The following is an 18,204-nucleotide window of genomic DNA, read 5'->3' on the forward strand; positions in this document are numbered from 1 at the left end:
AAAAATGGTGAAGGAGGTAGAGAGAACAAAAATATATAGACGTTTGGCTGAATTTTTAAATTAATGAGGAATGAAGAGAACTAAAAAAAAAAAAAAGCAATCAGAGTTTGGTGAAGAGTTGGAGGCTGCAGGAGACAAGGAGCCCAGAGGGGTAGACTCATGTTGAAATGTGGCAGACATGGGCTGGGAGGCTGAAAATGGAAAATGTGACATGTCGTAGCACAACCAAACGGCCCCCATTTGAGGCTGTGTGGGTGTGTCACTCAGCTGCTGAGTCTTGGTTTTGGTAAGGTGGTCCAAAAAGGCCATATCAGACCCTGATGCACTATATGTAAATTATATACTGGTGCAAGCCTTGTTAGGTCAGAGTGGATCACCTTTTTACCAAATGTCGAAGGCAGTAAAGCAGGCACACTTCTTATTCTGTCATAAGTGACATTTGTGTATGCTGGCTGGTTTGACATGATCTTGATCCCTTTTAATCCTGTAGCTCTCCGGTCAAGGAAGGATGGCTCTGCTTTTCTATAGCATCACTCACCAGGCCTGTCAAGTCAAAAGGTCAGGGTGTAAACCAAAAACCCATCCTAACCTAGCCATTAGGCAACCTCTGTTTAGTTTCTCAATATCCTTTGGTCTTGTGACAATCTGTTGTTCTGTTTTGAATGCAAATACCCCCCATTTTGCACGTAGTGCTCTTGCTATTAGTCACAGCTGGAATAATATCAGGAGCTGTCAAAATATTATGACCTATTAGGAACTTACTTCTTGCACAAGCAATGTAGCTGCAAAATGTCACAGATTTGAGCAAACAGTTGTGAGCTTTAATGCTCCCTTTTTCTTGTCGCCTTCTCCTCAACCAGTCAGGGCAGATGGCTGCTACTTCCTGAGCCTGGTTAGCCTGAGATTACTTCCTGTTAGAAGGGAGCTTTTTCTTCCCACTCTTTCCAAGTGCTTGCTAATAGGTTTCTCCCCCCCCCCCCCCCCCCCCCAATACTGTAGGGTCTTTAACTTAATTAACTGAATTGAATTAATGTATTTATTTATCTTTTTTTTCTTTTTTGGGGGAGAGGGTGGGGATGTCAGGTAAGAATCTCAAAATTAAAGAACAAACAAAATTTTAAGTCATATAAAAAAACATGAATTTTATTGTACAGGGTGGGCCATTTATATGGATACACTTTAATAACATGGGAATGGTTGGTGATATTAAAGTCCTGTTTGTGGCACATTAGTAGTTGGTAATGTCACAAGAAAAACAATGGTGTGCTTGGTTTCAACATAACGTTATTCTTTCATAAGTTATTTACAAGTTTCTGACCACTTATAAAATGTGTTCAATGTGCTGCCCATTGTGTTGGATTGTCAATGCAACCCTCTTCTCCCACTCTTCACACACTGATAGCAACACCACAGGAGAAATGCCAGCACAGGCATCCAGTATCCGTAGTTTCAGGTGCTGCACATCTCATATCTTCACACCATAGACAATTGCCTTCAGAAGACCCCAAAGATAAAAGTCTAAGGGGGTCAGATCGGGAGACCTTGGGGGCCATTCAACTGGCCCACGACGACCAATCCACTTTCCAGGAAACTAGGAATCATCTAGGAATGCTTGGACCTGGCACCCATAATGTGGTGGTGCACCATCTTGCTGGAAAAACTCAGGGAATGTGCCAGCTTCAGTGCATAAAGAGGGAAACACATCATCATGTAGCAATTTCAAATATCCAGTGGCCTTGAGGTTTCCATTGATGAAGAATGGATGCACTATCATTGTACCCCATATACCACACCAAACCATCACTTTTGTTGTTCCAACAGTCTTGGAGGGATCCATCCAATGTGGGTTAGTGTCAGACCAATAGCGGTGGTTTTGTTTGTTAACTTCACCATTCACATAAAAGTTTGCCTCATCACTGAACAAAATCTTCTGCGTGAACTGAGGGTCCTGTTCCAATTTTTGTTTCGCCCATTCTGCAAATTCTGTGCGCCGATCTGGGTCATCCTCGTTGAGATGCTGCAGTAGCTGGAGTTTGTAAGGGTGCCATTTGTGAGTAGCTAATATCTGCCGAAGGGATGTTCGACTAATGCCACTCTCCAGTGACATGCGGCGAGTGCTACGCTGTGGGCTCTTGCTGAATGAAGCTAGGAGAGCCACTGATGTTTCTTCATTACTGACAGTTTTCTTGCGTCCACATTTTGGCAAATCCAACACTGAAACAGTTTCATGAAACTTAGCAAGCAGTTTGCTAACTGTAGCATGGGAGATGGGTGGTCTCGTAGGGTGTCTTGCATTGAAATCTGCTGCAATGACCCGGTTACTGCGTTCACCAGATATCAACACAATTTCGATCCGCTCCTCACGTGTTAACCTCTTCGACATGTCAATGGCTGTGAACAAAGAGAAACTTGTCAATAACTCATGAAAGAATAAAGTTACGTTGAAACCAAGCACTCCATTGTTTTTCTTGTGACATTACCAATAAGTTTGATGTGTCACATGGCCCTCTTCCTATTGAAAAAACAAAAGTTGTATCCAAGATGGCCGACTTCTACATGGCCACCATGGTCACCACGGTCACCACCCATCTTGAGGAGTTTGCCCCCTCACATATACTAATGTGCCACAAACAGGACTTTAATATCACCAACCATTCCCATTCTATTACGGTGTATCCATATAAATGGCCCACCCTGTACATGTGCTATAATAATAATAATAACGGATTGCATTTATATAGCGCTTTACAATACCACTATTCATTCACTCTCACATTCATATACTGGTGAAGACAAGCTACAGTTGTAGCCACAGCTGCCCTGGGGCAGACTGACAGAAGCGAGGCTGCCATATCGCGCCATCAGCCCCTCTGGCCATCGCCAGTAGGTGAAGTGTCTTGCCCAAGGACACAACGACCAAGACTGTCCGAGCCAGGGCTCGAACCAGCAACTTTCCGATTACAAGACGAACACCCAACTCTTGAGCCACGATCGCTACATATCCTTAAATACAGTATAAGCTCTCTTGTGGAGCACTTTGTGACATCTGTCTGTGAAATGTGCTATACAAATAAACTTTTACTTACTTACTTTACAAGACAAATTAGAACCTTTATTTTGAAGGGTTGTGCAGCTTATTGTTGCAGACACTGTAAGACTTTGTCCTGTAGACGATGCGCTGACCCCATCTACAGGTGAAATGGAAAACTTGCAGGCTCTCTGTAATAAAGTGCAGTAAAAAGGACAATTGCAGCAATGTTTTGTGTCTTTTAGGCGTTATCAGCACCTTTCAGCAACCACATCTATTTTAAATGAATTATTTCATTAGGATTTCTTCACTGGGACCATTTGAAACTGTTTTTGAGGGGTGCCAGATTTGCTGAAGAATGTGCTCAATAAGCAATAAACAAAAGCTTAATTGACTTTTTTTCTTTGTTGTTATTATTATTATTATTATTATTAATAATAATAATAATAATAATAACAATAATAACAACAACAACAACAACAATAAAGCCACTTTTAACAATTAATCATTCTTTTCAGTTTTCTCAGTAAATAGGGATCCCATGATTAAGTGCTTGACAGCAGAAAAAAAGGAGACTTTCTTTAATCGTGCCATCACCAAACTAGGCACTCATTTATGTGGCGTACAATGGCTTAATTCATTCACTGTGCAGTTCATTCCCAAGCCAACCCTTTATGAGGGTGGTAATCTACAGAGTAAAACTCTTCTGCACAAGTCACTGTGGGAAAAGCATGTTAGTGTTTAACATGTGACTATTTTTAACCTTTTTTAACATCTTCTCAGACAAAGTCAGTATGCGGGATCGCTCGACTGACAGGAAAAAAAGGTGCTTTTTTAGAGCTTTATCATTATCATCTCTACAAATGACCTAAATTAAAGTGACACAGTCTCCTCGTAGTAAGAACAATGTAAAAAAGCTCCCATTTGCCATTAATGCCATAAGATGAAACCTTCAGCTTTTCTCCAAGGAATCGTTTTCCCCCCACAGCGTCCTCAGGGTTCACAGACAATATGAAAATGTGTATCTCTCTCTGATTTTGAGGAGAGTCTTTAGATGTCCTAAAGGCATATACATTCCTCGGTCTTACCCCAGTATCACTCGCTTTCTCTTCTTCTTCTTCTGTTATTTCTAGAATTACAAAATCATTCCACACAGAGTGGCGTTTGCTGACTGTTATGTCAGCCGAAAGCGCATTAAGCCAACAAAACTGCTGTTAGCAGGTAAAGGCTTTATTTTACAGCCCGGGGGTCTGAAGCAGCCGACAGCTGGTCTAATGTAAAGAAACAGTTTCCATTCTGCTCTTTTACAGTTTTATGTCTCATCTTTCCTTTGATATAGTGCAAATCCTCAACCTGAGGGCAGCTCAGTGTGTGTGTGTATGTGAGAACACACTGTGTTGTCTCTCAGCCATGTGGACCTCTTCGTACTCTTAGGTTCACATGGGAGGGGCCTAGAGCTGCATGCAGGAAAGCCAGCTCCTCTTATTTCCCTGGCAAATGTCACCACAACCAGTCACATTTCTCTCCTCCTCCTCCACCACCACCTCTTCTCTTCCACACCTCTCCTCTTCCTCCATCCCTCAGTCCTTGCACTGCCTGTCAGAATTCCCACATATCCCCAGAGGATAAGATGCCATGGAGGCCACAGGAAGAACTGTGCTGTGTGCCTGCTTTGCCTTCTGCCTTCTGTTCATCCTAACAGGTGAGTGCGGCGTGTGTTGAGTTGTCACGGCAGGACGTTGTGCTCGAGCTGTCAGTGTTGTGTTGGCGTAGTGATGGCTGCTGCTGTGGTTACTGTGTTTGCTTGGTTGGTATGGTAGAAACTGAAGGGCGAGCTGAGGAAGTTTTTATGGTGTGCAGTAACAAAAATGTTCACTCACATTGTTGATGTAGTTTGTTTGAGAAACACATTTTCAACATATATAAACCTTAAAATATGGATCTTTATAGGCACAAGAACTCCATTTAACAACACCCAGAGTGGGGTTTGTGTTTTTCTTTTTTTCAAAAAGCAAAACTTGGCATTAATATTTTGTAATAATTTGGGAAACTGGTTGACAAGCTTTTTAAACTGAAGAAAATCGAGCTCCCGACGGTGTATTCAAAATCTCAGAGCTGTAAAGTTTTCCACGTAGTCCGTCCTGGTTCCTTTTGCATGTCCTTTCCATACTCATTGCTGCATGACTCTACAGAATTAGCTTTTCTGTTCTATTGTTGGCCGTGAGTAGACATAAAAACAGGGTCATTTGGAAAGAAGAAGTGACCTAGGCCACAGCAGTGTGACTATGAGATAACAAACGTGTAATAGTGCGCGTCGTATGACCTGATAAAGCCAACAGCAAAATCCCCCAAGTTTGGCTTCCCGTCTACTTTGATGTTTGTATCAACAGCCATCCTTGAGAAGCCCTATTCGTCTTATCTGAAAAAGGACAGAAGATGGTGGCGTTTGGATACGTGCGGTGAGGTGACTCTATTTAGTATCCAAACAACTTGGATGTGTGTGAGGGTGATAAGAGGCAGGTGCTTTTGGGTCTCCACACGAAAGTGTATCTGTGTACGTGGGGGGTGAGGCCACCAAACGAAGCTTCCCTCTCACCTCAGAGTGTCTGTAATCATTGTGTCTGTAATCACCACCACAATATCCATGTTGTTTGGGGACAACAGTGAGGGAGCGGGCTCGGCACACTCCTCCTCGTTCTGCCTTTTCACCGGATCTCGGCTGGTGTAAACACAGACACACTCCTGCTACTGACACACAGACACACTCACACACACACACACACCGAAACTGGCCCGCGGTCTTATAAGAATGGGACGTGTCACCGTGGTGTTTGTGCTGCATGCATTATTTAGGACATAACAGCAGACAGTAGATCTATTGTGATGTTCAACATGAGCAAAACATGATAGCTCAGAGGAACAGCAAGGGACATGAGGGAAAATATGGCTTTATAGGAAAAACTAAAGTTTCTCGAGTTTTCTCCCCATTTTTCCTATCGCAATTGCGCAGCATGATGTGTAACACAAACTTAATTAAGTCTTGATGAATTCAAAGTTTAAATTTTTTGATCTACAGCCTATAGAAACTGTTATTCACGACCGATCTTCAAGACATTTCTTCGGTGCCGAAAAAAAAGAGATGCACAAACAGAAGCGAGACAAAGACACTCGAGCACAGAAAGAGGAAGTTGAAAGAGATAACTATGAACAAAAACTGTGAAGTTTTCGTGAGTTTGTTTCACAGCAGCACTGCCTACTCACATGCTGCTGCTTAACTCAACCTGGCATCCAAACGGACTCCATCATTTCACCTCACGTAACTTTAAAATGTCAAGTGAACACAGGTTGCAGCACAGATGTAATTCAGTGCATTTTGGAAAGATGTGGTCATTTAAAAATGTAAATAAATGACATCATTCATTCATCAGGCTGAGTAAAACCACTCGACCTTCCAGCTGAAGTGGCAGCATGCGCTGGAAAACACTGATAGCTCTATTGGCTGTTTGTGTTTTTCAAGGTTGTCTGTAACTAGTGAACAAACTGCTCCGGCAACCTGCCACAGCTTTAACAGACCACAAGATGCAATAGATCAGCAGTTGTAGTTACTTCACACAGCTCAAATGTTTGTTTCGCAACGAGTTACTATAAAAGAGACAGAGCCTGATCCTCGTCTGGCAACAGTGTCACTCCGTAGGGAGTTAGGTCAATATTAACACACAGCAGTTTCAGGACCTGGACACTTTGAAGACTAGGATGCAGATCATTGCAGATTATGCAGACAAAACAGGACAGACTTTATCTTTAAAGTGAAATCTCCTCAATATGTTGCATCTATAGCATTACATAATTACAAAAAACAACTTTTTCTTTCAATTTTCTCCAGTTTTTACATTTGAATTCTCCAACAACCCACAAAATGACAATTCTGAAATAAAGCAGTGTCAAATGATAATATCAGATTGTTACCAAGTGCCAGTAATCAGTGACCTAATGCATGTCATATTTTTCAATTTTGAATGAAAGTATTTTTATCAATGTTAGTGCTCTATCACATGACATGCACAACAGGGTGATAGTGTCAACTTTAAAGTGGGGTACACAGAAAAGCCTATTGTATCATCAGACAGTGCATCTTTTGTAGCATCTCATATATCAGTGTCATATATTGATAACCACAGGCAAAAATATGATTTCTTGTCAAACAAAACAGACGATTGTTGCCCGATTTTGCAGTCTCTCTGAGCTCAGTTTGGTTCAGTTTGGTCTTTGTCAGTTCCTAATTCAGCTGACATGTTTCCATGGAAAAAAAAACCCTTTATCAATCCCATCTCCAATTCTTTGACTCCACTACTGCAGCTTTTATTTATTCACAGTTTAAAATCATTTGTTTATTCCATATTTTCTGCTTTTTTTCCTGATTCCTACTCCTCATGAAGAGAAAGTTTAAACAGGGGGTGGGTGTTGCTGGTTTGCTCACAGCCTGAGATACGTGCCTGATATGTCCATATTAGGGTTATCTACTCTGAGTGACATCATACAGACCAAAAAGGGGGAAACAATGTCAGAAGCTGATTGTTCCGAGCGGTCTTTGTGGCTTCAAAGGGTTTACTCTGCACATGGGTTGACTTCATTATTGGAAACTTTGGCCATGCACCAATGTAAGAGTTTAGTACAGAAAACAAGGAAAAGTAAAATCAGTCCAGTTTACAGTGTGAGTGTAGGAAACGCATGGGAAGTCTAAATAAATTAGCAACTAGCTAGCTATCATAGTGAAGTGTGTAGCAACTAAAACTCCAGAAATAAGCTGTGGAAAAAGTACAAATCTTCCCTCTATAGATGGTGAAATTTATTACTTTGTGCTTTGTGAACAGTTTGTTACTCAACCTCCAAGTACCCCATAAGCCTCCATCCATCCATTTGCTTCCACTTATCCTTTTCAGGGTTGTGGGGGGCGCTGGAGCCTATCCCAGCTGTCATAGGGCGAGAGCCGGGGTACATCCTGGACAGGTCACCAGTCTGTCACAGGGCTAACCATTCGCACTCACTCCCGCATTCACACTTATGGGCAATTTGGATTAATCAATTAACCTATCCCCACAAACTGCATGTCTTTGGACGGTGGGAGGAAGCCGGAGTACCCGGAGGGAACCCATGCAAACACAGGGGGGACATGCAAACTCCACACAGAAAGACCCCGGCCTGATGGTGGAATTGAACTCAGGACCTTCTTGCTGTGCGGCAACACTGCTAAACACCGTGCCACCGTGCTGCCCACCCCATAAGCCTATTGTAGTTTTAATTTTAGACATTAGCTTGCTGGAGTTATCGTGTATACAAAGAGTTTCTCTGTATGAAACATTATGTGTCACATGGACAATCTAACATGTTACCTTTCACTGGTTGTGCAGTAATTGAGTTTTCCTTCATTCCTTCTCCCACCACCTGCATCAACTCAGAGGTCAGCTCCGAACTGATTCACATTGATCCATCGGTCAGGCATGTCACTGAAGGGGACTCTGTGTTCCTGTCTGTGAAAACCAACTTTTCACCGGACAAAGCAGAATTTCAGGGAACTTGGTGTCACACCGGGATGAGCAGCACCAAGCCCAGGATTTTGGTGACATTCACCAAAAAAAATACAATCTTAAACATGAAGCACCGTGACCACCTCGTCTTCAACAACTCCACCTTTTCTTTGGAAATCAAGAACTTAAACAGAAAAGATGAAGGAGATTATCACTTGAGCATCAACATAAAACATGATAACAAACCAGGAGACATTGAGGAGGAGAAAACCATTCGTGTAACTGTAGATGGTGAGTTGCATGTTTCTCAGACCTTATCTTTCCCATAATTTAATTTTATTAATTGGCCATTGCTCAGCTATTAATTGTTTCTTGCCTTCCAACCCTGACTAGTTCCCGTGTCCAATCCAGCCATTGAGAAGAGCCCTTCCTATGCAGTCATTGAGGACAAAGCAAACGTCACCTGGACTTGTTCTGTTGAGAACGGAACAAGAGTTATGTTTAAGTGGTTCAGGGATAATGTTGCACTGGGTCCCAGTGACAGATACCACTACTCCCAAGATAACTCCACACTGTTAATCAGCCCTGTGAGAAAAGAGGACAAGGGAAGTTATCACTGTGTGGCCAGCAACCCGGTCACCCGGGGCCAACACAGCAGGGCTGTGGAACTCAACGTCTACTGTGAGTAGCTGTAGCCTATTCTTCGGTTTCTGAACCCTGTAGTGACTGTGTTCTCGTCTTGATAAAGGTTTTTATTTTATAGAAACAATTAAAAATCTAAAATGTCACATGTTCCTGTACTCATCCTAAACCTTGTTGTTTTCTCTTCTCCAGAATAGCTGGAAGTGTTGGGTCATGTGTAAATTTTAGAGAGATCAGCCTACTTACTATCGGCTTAAAAACAAACAAAAAAAAACCATGCGCCTGTTATGGGATGGTATTTGCATGGGAGCAGACTTATCTCACAGAGCTTCTCTGTTCTACTATAAACGGCGTAGATGCACCGATAGACTTTATTGGATGTGCCGGTATGAGGGTGAACTAAGAACGTACTGCATGCGTAATTTTTCCTGGGTATTCATTTTAATGCATTTAAATTTTTACAAAACAGACGACTTTGTATTGAAGCATGACAAAAGAAAGGCGTCGTAGGTTTTGTCTACAGCTTCCTGCACTTTTTTACCTCCACCTCTTTAGTCGTGTGTGTTGTTCTCATCTTGGCGGTGACATCATTTTTGTTTGCATAGGCAGATCGTGTTTGTGTTTCAACCTGCAGGAAGCACTCTTGGTTTCTTTCAGTTTTACCGTATTGAGTTTCTAGTAAAGCCGGTCTCCTTCTAATGTTTGCTTTCACTGGAAAATACAATAAAAAAACAGCTGATAGTGAACTGGGCTGTTTGCTACTAATAGCTAATTGCTACTACAGTAATTCTCATTTAACAGATAATTTTCTTATTTAACAGTTAGGTTTAATATACATCTAAAATGTATATTAATATGTTTGTGAATAATATGCTTGACTGTGTTGGAAAAAAACAATTCTTATTTTAAGTTAGAGTAGTGCGCTTTCTCGACAGCCCACGTTCAGTGCTGTGCTAGTCCACCCCCGCCTCACCTAGGTCTCAGTGTTCTCCACTGGCACTGTCAACATACCCACCCGTATTTATCCCACTACTCCGTGTACAGACCTGTGACCTTGTATTTAGAAACTCACTTTTCTTACCCTGCTTTCCTCCGCTACCCAATCATGCCTTAGAGCTGGACGGTTCATGAAAGTTACCCACAAAGCAACATCTCACCAGCAAACTGTCGTGTTTTTCTCACTCTCCACCGGCCCACACAGATGGCCCTTACAACCTTGAGGTGAACTCTGTCCAGGGCCTGCGCACAGGGGAAGTGTTCACCATCAACCCAGGGGAGCTGGTCTTCTTTGAATGCCAGGCTGACTCCAACCCACCTAACAGCTATGTGTGGATCTCCAAGACCCGCAATGCAACTCAGATTGTCACAGAGGGCCCTCGGCTAGAGGTGCGCTCCTACAGACTGGCCCAGGCTGAAGAGTACCTTTGCCGTGCCTTCAACAACGTGACGCAGAAGCAGGACGAAGCCCAGTTTACTCTGGTGGTGGCCAGCTTGGGAACAGGTGGGTAGAGGGTGGAACATGGCAAGAGGGAGGAGAGCGTGGGTAGGTTTTGGGAATCCTCTGAGATAAACACTCTGCAAACAGTGTGTCACGCCAAACGCAGAAGAGCTGGGTGAGCGTTTCGAGATAATCCTTGCCAATGATAAGCACTGACCACCTTTTGGGAACAGTTGGGGAGATAAAATACTATAACTGGAGTATTACACTGCGTAAAAGCTGACAAGTCAGACCAGGTTATGGCTATAATGAAATATACAGTACATTATTATAAAACTAAGGTTATATCTGTGTTGCTAGGCTCCAGTACCTGCAGCATGTATTTAAGTTCAGTGGCTGGGAAAGTAAACACTGGATAACAGCTGTTATGTTTGTTGACAAGGTTTTATAGCATATGGAGTTTCTGTGTGCTGAATGCAACATTAATACGTTGCCTGGGTGATACCGAGAAAGGGACATTTATGATTACTGCTGATACTGGCTGATTTAATACGTTGTTTAAGGAGTCAACAGATGCCCTTTTTTTATTGACATTGAAATCTTTTATGAACCCTACCAAATTTCTTTCTGATGATTACAGTTTTAGAATTCAAGCATTTTACAGACATGTTAGCCACTGTGGAAGGCTATACCATCAACTGTCTGTAAAAGAGGATGATTTATTTATGTATTTTTTTTGGCACCTGACCTGATCATATTTAGATAAATTGTGGATACGAGAGTGTAGTTCCATATTTTCAGCTGGTGCTTGCTAGCTTGGTTAGTTAGCATTGTACCTTGGTTAGGTTAGATACCTGCTAATTAATAGTAACACATAAATAAAATTGGTTTAATTTCTCAAGAAAAATGAAAAACAAAACAGACCACAGCTTAAACACATTGCAACAAACAATAGTTTCCAGGAAACTGTTATAAATGTCAAGTTCAGTAACTTCATTTAGCTAAAGTGCTACCTAAAAGACAGCTAGCTAGATACCGTTAGCCTGTATCTTAACTCACTGGCTACTAAAATAACCATCATACATAAGATTTAACACATTTTAAACTGAAAAGTAAATTTTCACTAAAGCCTTTGTTTGCTTGTTTTTGTAGCCGACTTCAATATCCCTGAGATAGCTCACTGCAAGACACAAAAACGATTTCAATAACACATCTCAGCTTTTCTATGTGATAAACAGATGCTGCTTCAGTAAATGAAAGAAAATGTAACAAAAAACGTTGTTTTAGCTCATTGGCCAGAATGTCCTGTATTCATAAAATGTACATAGTAAATAGTGAAAAAAATAACAGGAACATTGCAATTTAATTGTTTATCTGTTAGTTAATTACTTTGTTGAAGTATAAAGGGCCACTGCACAGGAATCTTAAATTTGGGAAAACTATGAAAATAAAGTTTACGTTTTCCAAAGCTGTCCAGTGGGCCAGGTTGGGGGCCGTTTTTTGCCCCCAGACACCAAGACCAACTTGTTAACTATGTCATTCCTACAAAACTGGCTTACTTTCAAATGTGTGTTCATGTATCATTCATGTGACTGTTGTTCATTAACAGGGAAAGAGAAGCACACCCAAGAGGGTAACTCTGTATCACCGCTGGCAGTCATTACTGTCTGCTCTTTTTTTGTCATTGGCCTTATGCTGCTGTTCTTCCTCAGGAGAACCTGTCATCCAAAGAGAGGTTAGATACTGTTTTCTTCTGTTGCTTTGGGAAGCACTTTTTTTACAGAACCATATTTGCTTTTAATCCCTGTGAGTTCAATCTTTCTTTCCCCCTGGTCTCCGAGCTCTTGAATGTGGAATTTAATAAACCTTTTCCACAGCAGTCATTTTGACTTGAAATGTAATTAGAAATGGTATGAATTAATGTCAGTAGTAACACCTGTGTTTGCCTACTTTTTCATGTGGAAAAAACAAAAACAAACAAAAAAAAAAAGAAAATGTTACTGGGAAAATGTAAATGACTTGCAAATGTTAGATTAAAGGAAACAAGGGCAAAGTAACTTCTTTATTTGGGGAAGTGAAGGTCACATTTGTTATGCTGTCGCTTGCGTGCGTGACTTTATATTTTTCTCTCTTTCTCATGCCCATTCCCCTCTCTTTTATCACCAGTGCTTATGAGCATTTACAACAAGTAAGAACCTTTTTTATGAAATTAATTCAAAAATCTACCATTGTGTCTTTTCCCCACATAAGCTTCAATTAACATTTTTATTTTTTCTGAGCAGACCGTTTTCAGAGCAAAAACGACCACATCGTTCAGGTAAGCGTCTTTTTTTGTTCACAGATTATTTATTTTTCCCTCTTACTGTCAAAAACATTAATTATTAGTGATCCCCGCATAATCACTCTCATATTTATTTATACACATGCATTATATCATATTTAACAAGGAACTGGATTGTAAATATTAGATGAACAGGGCATTTACTGGACAAATCAGCTTCAAAAAAGCAAGTTTGAAAGCTAAACAACTTAACTGACCTTAACTCAAACAAGATAAGGAGAATTGAATTCAGATTAGAGCAGTTTTATGTTTTTAGCTTTATGACATCAAATAATTTACCATGTCATTATAAAGTCTGACAGGGATTAGACATTAACAGCTGTACTGTAGCAAATGTTTTGCTCTGATTTATCAAAATGTGTATCAACAGGTCACGAGGATGCAACCGAGGACTTTGGCATCTACGAGTTCGTCTCCATACCTGGGAAGACGGAATCTACACAGGTATTTTCACAACCAACGAAGTGGCAACACTAATTTTGTCCAAAATCCTTTGTTTTTATAATGCTTTTAATTTGCCCGTACGACTAATCCACCAGGCATCGTGCAGATCTTTGGCTCGTCTCGAATCGATTCAAGATATGCATACTACCATCTACGATGTGATCAGACACGTTCCTGAAACCCCGAGTCACAGTTTGCTGAAGTAAAGTCTGGCTGGAGAGCGGAGATGGAACTTTAAATGGTTTAACTTGAAGACTTCATTGTAGCTTTATTCTCTTAAGTCTCTGTTATCAAAGCCCGAAGCACTGGTTTTGGTGGCCTGGTTTTTTGCACAAGGGATGAAGGAGACTTGTGGGATTACACAACCTGATAGTGCACTGCTGTTGACGAGAGTTTTGGACGGATGTTAAGTGTATTTTGCTGACATTGGTGTGAAATGAAAATGTATGTTCAGCTCATTTTTATTTTTTCTGTGAAAGCATAACTGAAGTTAAAAACCTTTTGTTTTCTGTTTTAAGGTGAAGATTATATAAAACTAAGCAAATTAGAAGTATTCAGTTTTACCTTATTTTGAAGATTTTCTGATGCATCCAAGGTGCCGAAATTGTCACATTCCTTGATTTATTATTTAAAATCTAGATGAAAAAAAAAAACACATGAATATTGTCATTTTAATTTAGCGCTCCCCGCTGAGAGAGTATATTTTGTGAAAAGTGTTATAGTTAATGCAGTACGAAATATATATTCAGGTTAACTGTAAATATTGTACATGGATTATCCAGAAGATTCTTTATACATATTATTCTATTCCTATGTTTCACTCTAATCTATTTATTCCTATTAAAACTTTCAGCCCTGCTTCCCCAAATGTAGCATTTTCTCTCTTCTCATAATGGACACAATGAAATGCTCAATGAAAAGACAGTGATAAGGAATTCGTAATTCATTATTGTACAGTTTGCATTCACATGTTTGTTTTGTACTTTATTAAAAATATAACTGTTTACTACTCTGGTCAATTGGAGTATGCGCTGTTTGCTGACATCAAACAAGGACAATGTACTCTAATCTGCGAATTCTGCAATTATGTCCGTATTTTTGCTTTAGTTTTTTTTTTTTGTAAAAAGGCAAAAGCAGTAATGGCTTGAAATGAACATTTGTTCTTTCACACTTCCTGGAAAAAAAGAATAGCTGAAGCCAGCAAAGCTGTCAGTTGTTCTGTTGCTTCACAGTCCGTCTTTGTCTGATGTCTTGGCTGTAATCTCTCTCCCCGCAAGAGTTGTGCTTTCAGTCCCAACACTGCTGCAGAGCGCTAGCTTCTTTCAGCCTCGCTGTATTGGTATGCTGTGTACCTGATAGAGATAGGCAGCGACAGACGGATGGTTCAGCATGTGGCATAGTGCCCTCCACCTGCTCCCGCTGACACCTTGTCACGAGTAGATAGAAACGGGTGTGCGCTTGCTCCTGTTTGTGTGCGCGCGCATACATATATGTGTTGTGGACAGAAGAGGAAATACAGAAATACAAATAAAGGGGCAAGCGTGGAGAGAAAGTCAGAAGTAGAGTGATTCATTTAGAAAGCGGAGGCCAAATGTTTATATGCAGCTCATTAGAAATGCTCCAAGTTTGCCAACCTTGGAGAGTGAATCACGTAAAGGAACTATTATGCAGCTTATTATCACCACACTGTTGTATACTCATTATGTGGTACCATGCTGAGTGCATCTTTTCAGTGTGTGAAATGCTATAGCACAAAATGCTGGCTACTATAGTCAATTATTATCAAACTGTAGTTGTTTCTTTTTTACGCCATGAACATTAAAAAACAAAAAACTCGAAGTCTAGAACTCCTGCTGAATTCTAAGGTGTGACATATCACGACGCTCTCCTGCATAACAACAAGTTGTTTATTAAATCTTGGTCTAATTTTAGCTGTTGAACTGACCAGCCGAGTGTGCTGTGTCTTTGTGGTGGCATCTCCGGGTAGGGGTTGCCATCTGTTCCGTCTCAGTGTATACTTAAAGGGAGGCTCCACACTGAGGATGACTGCCTGACAAACAACAGTGGAGTAAATTCACCTAAGGAGAGCGACCTCACCTTCATTTGACTGGGAAATAGCCTGAGGCATCATTAACCAGGAACTAGAGCTCACAGTGCCTGCTGTGTGCAGCACGCTGCCTGCTTTTAACCAAGCACAGCCCGACATAAAACCTAAAAGGGGGCAATTACAAAGCAGGCTGAATAGGTCTGTGTGTGCTGTTTTGGGAATGATTTGGAATAGTTTACAATGCAGAGCCTGGCATAACTGCTTGCTTGGCAGAGATGGATCTGCGTGGCACTGAATCTGTGGTGACAGCGGGCAAATTCTTGGTTATGAAAGGAAATGTGTTGTGCTAAGGAAAGCCTGCTTTATTGTGTTAACCTGTATGTATATAATGTGTATAATACAGATATACAGACAGTGGCTGTAGAATTAAAAGGAAATTCTACTTTATTCTTAGGAATAAAACAAACCCTGGAGCTGTTCGGAAACCGGCCCATGTGTTGTACTGATAATAACTTCAACGTTATCACACACCTTATATTTTAGTCATTAATTGTTTTAATTGAATCATTAGCATAGAAACATGTGTATAGGTTAATATAAGGCATGCACATTAATGTGTAAAAGTCTTGATCCACCCCTCATTCCTTTATATTTTTCTTCTTTTCTTCCAGACGTTCTTGTCATCTTTTAGAGTCCTTTTGAGCAATAGTTCTTCAGGCTTTCTGAGGGTCTTTCAAAGGATTTCTTTTGACATTGGCTGCTTTTCCACTCATTTGCAGTGTTGTCCTTCAACCATTTGTTTGCTTGTTAGGCCACTTAACACTGACCTATTATTAATTTATGATTCAGACATATTAAACTCAATAGATGAACCAGTGTTGTGTCTGCACATAGCACACAGCTTAGCTTAGAACAAGTCCTTAATTTTATCTTTAGGCACTTTGTTACTAGCAGACTAGGCTAAAAACATTATTTGCTCTCATTTCTTTTATTGAGTCCATTAAAAATGTCAAAGACAACACAGCTGACAGACATAAAGTAGTATTTTTGCACCAACAAGGTGATTCCGAAAGAGCTGTCAGATGAAAATTCGGCACATCTTGATGATCTGCAATGAGAAAACTGAACAAGTGGAGGAAGTGGAAGGCCTAAAAATTGTTTACAGCAGATGAACATTTGAAAGTTATGTCAATAAAATAATTAAAAATAAAATCAGCAAAGACCTGACACATGCCTGCTCTCTGGCTCTCAGAGATGGTCTCAATGGAAGGGTGATCGTCAAGAAGCCATTCTTGAGGAAGTGCAACAAAGAGAAATGACTGAGGAATGCCAAATTACACAAGACCTGGACTGGAAATCAGTGGCAACAGGTTTTTATGGAGTGATGAATCCAAATCTGATCTTTATTCATATTGTTGTCAATATGTATGCAGGAGGTACCACAGTGAGTGTCCACAGCTATCTGTAACAAAAACAAGCAAGCAGGAGAGGGTCTGTCATGGTTTGAAGCATTATTTAAGGCCGTGGTGCTGTGGATCTTTGTCAAAACTGATGGAATTATGAACACAGAAAAGTACAGCCATTGATCTGCCGTGCAACATGGTGGAATGAAACACATTGGTGAAGATTTCATGTTTCAGTATGGCAAGTACCCCAAACACCCTGCTAGTGCAGGAAAAGCAAACCTGGAGAGAGAAACACACAGTGAAACACTATCAGTCACAAAAAGAGCTTTGAATGTCATTCAGACAGAGGACTATTCCTGATGACTACTTAAAGAAATGACAAGAAAGATTGCTTAAGAGAGTTCACAGTGTGTTGAAGAACAAATGTTTTAATACCAAATATTGACTTTGAGGCTTGTTTGAATTATATAAACCCTATTTTTGTCTAACATACTGGATTTCAATGTATGTTTGCACACGCCTCAATAAACTGCTGCACCTGTTTCCCAGTTTTCCAGCAAAATATAAATAAATGTGGTGTGACTCAAGATTTCTGCAAAGTATTGAATAAATCCATATACAGAGATTCAGCCTAAAGCCATGTAATAGAAAAATAAGCATATGTGTTGCCATGAACATTAATGATGGCTCAGTTTTATTCCAGTGTCCCATGACAGCCTCATTTCAGTTTTAGGAAAAACAATACAGCCACTGTGGTTTTTTTTTTTTTTAATTTGTTATCATTTGCACCCATATTTTCGTTATTTTGGCACAAGGAGGCTAGATGACTGCTGTCTAATATCTCTGTTAGTTTACTACCATCCAGTGGCGTATGGCAGCAGTACATTACTGTAGAGTCAATCTTTGACGCCATGTTTATATTTGATCATATTTTATTTTTTAATTTCATTTTCTCTGTTTATAACAACACGTACTTTGGATTTCATCCAGATGTTTTCATTTTTTATACATGTGAAAAGCCTGACAGGCAAGAGCACAAGCTCTGGCTCTTAAAAAATACATTTCCCAGAAGGCTTTGCAACGTTCTGGTTCCTGCCCTGCCAGTCACGTGAGACTCAACTATGGCTTCCTTCTCGTAGTGATGGAGGTGCACTGTTGACAACAAGACACAGTTGGAGCTTTACTCATTTTTTTTAGCCGCTGATACGACTTGGACTTACGATGCAGAAGATCAAGTCTCTTATGGCCCGTCAGGTGAGCACAGCAGGTGTACAGAAACTACGCTGCCGGCTGTTTGTCTCTGACGGGAGCCGGTAGTTAGCATGACAGCCTG

At 40.6% G+C, this 18,204-nt stretch overlaps 2 protein-coding genes across 4 annotated transcripts in view; both read left to right on the top strand.

Annotated features, from left to right (window-relative positions):
* The first annotated feature begins 4,504 nt into the window (after positions 1-4,504).
* Positions 4,505-14,424, top strand: hepacam2 (HEPACAM family member 2). Of its 2 annotated transcripts, XM_085147841.1 has the most exons (9): positions 4,506-4,730; positions 8,485-8,844; positions 8,947-9,234; positions 10,397-10,696; positions 12,243-12,368; positions 12,800-12,821; positions 12,916-12,950; positions 13,345-13,418; positions 13,514-14,424. In XM_085147841.1, exons 1-9 carry the CDS (start codon positions 4,664-4,666, stop codon positions 13,622-13,624), a joined length of 1,383 nt encoding a protein of 460 aa, XP_085003967.1. In that variant the 5' UTR covers positions 4,506-4,663; the 3' UTR covers positions 13,625-14,424. The 2 variants fall into 2 exon arrangements, with proteins under 2 accessions (XP_085003966.1, XP_085003967.1); XM_085147840.1 differs by having other exon boundaries at positions 4,505-8,844.
* A 3,529-nt stretch (positions 14,425-17,953) lies between these two features.
* vps50 (VPS50 EARP/GARPII complex subunit) overlaps positions 17,954-18,204 on the top strand; it is a 129,047-nt gene continuing 128,796 nt past the window's right edge. For both annotated transcript variants that reach the window (XM_085147837.1, XM_085147838.1), the window contains exon 1: positions 17,954-18,125. In XM_085147837.1, coding sequence (XP_085003963.1) covers positions 18,093-18,125 — 33 coding nt within the window. In that variant the 5' untranslated portion in view covers positions 17,954-18,092. The remainder of the gene's footprint in view (positions 18,126-18,204) is intronic.

This window comes from Neolamprologus multifasciatus, chromosome 22, assembly GCF_963576455.1.
Source record: "Neolamprologus multifasciatus chromosome 22, fNeoMul1.2, whole genome shotgun sequence".
In the NCBI taxonomy this organism is placed as follows: domain Eukaryota; kingdom Metazoa; phylum Chordata; class Actinopteri; order Cichliformes; family Cichlidae; genus Neolamprologus; species Neolamprologus multifasciatus.

What these genes read in the sequence shown, in the direction of transcription:
- hepacam2 (XM_085147840.1), top strand. Translation starts at nt 8,379, where the DNA reads ATGAAACATTATGTGTCACATGGACAATCTAACATGTTACCTTTCACT. An exon ending in AACCTGTCATCCAAAGAGAG is followed by an intron (nt 12,369 to 12,799) that starts GTTAGATACTGT and finishes TTTTATCACCAG; the next exon opens with TGCTTATGAGCATTTACAAC. An exon ending in AAAACGACCACATCGTTCAG is followed by an intron (nt 12,951 to 13,344) that starts GTAAGCGTCTTT and finishes GTGTATCAACAG; the next exon opens with GTCACGAGGATGCAACCGAG.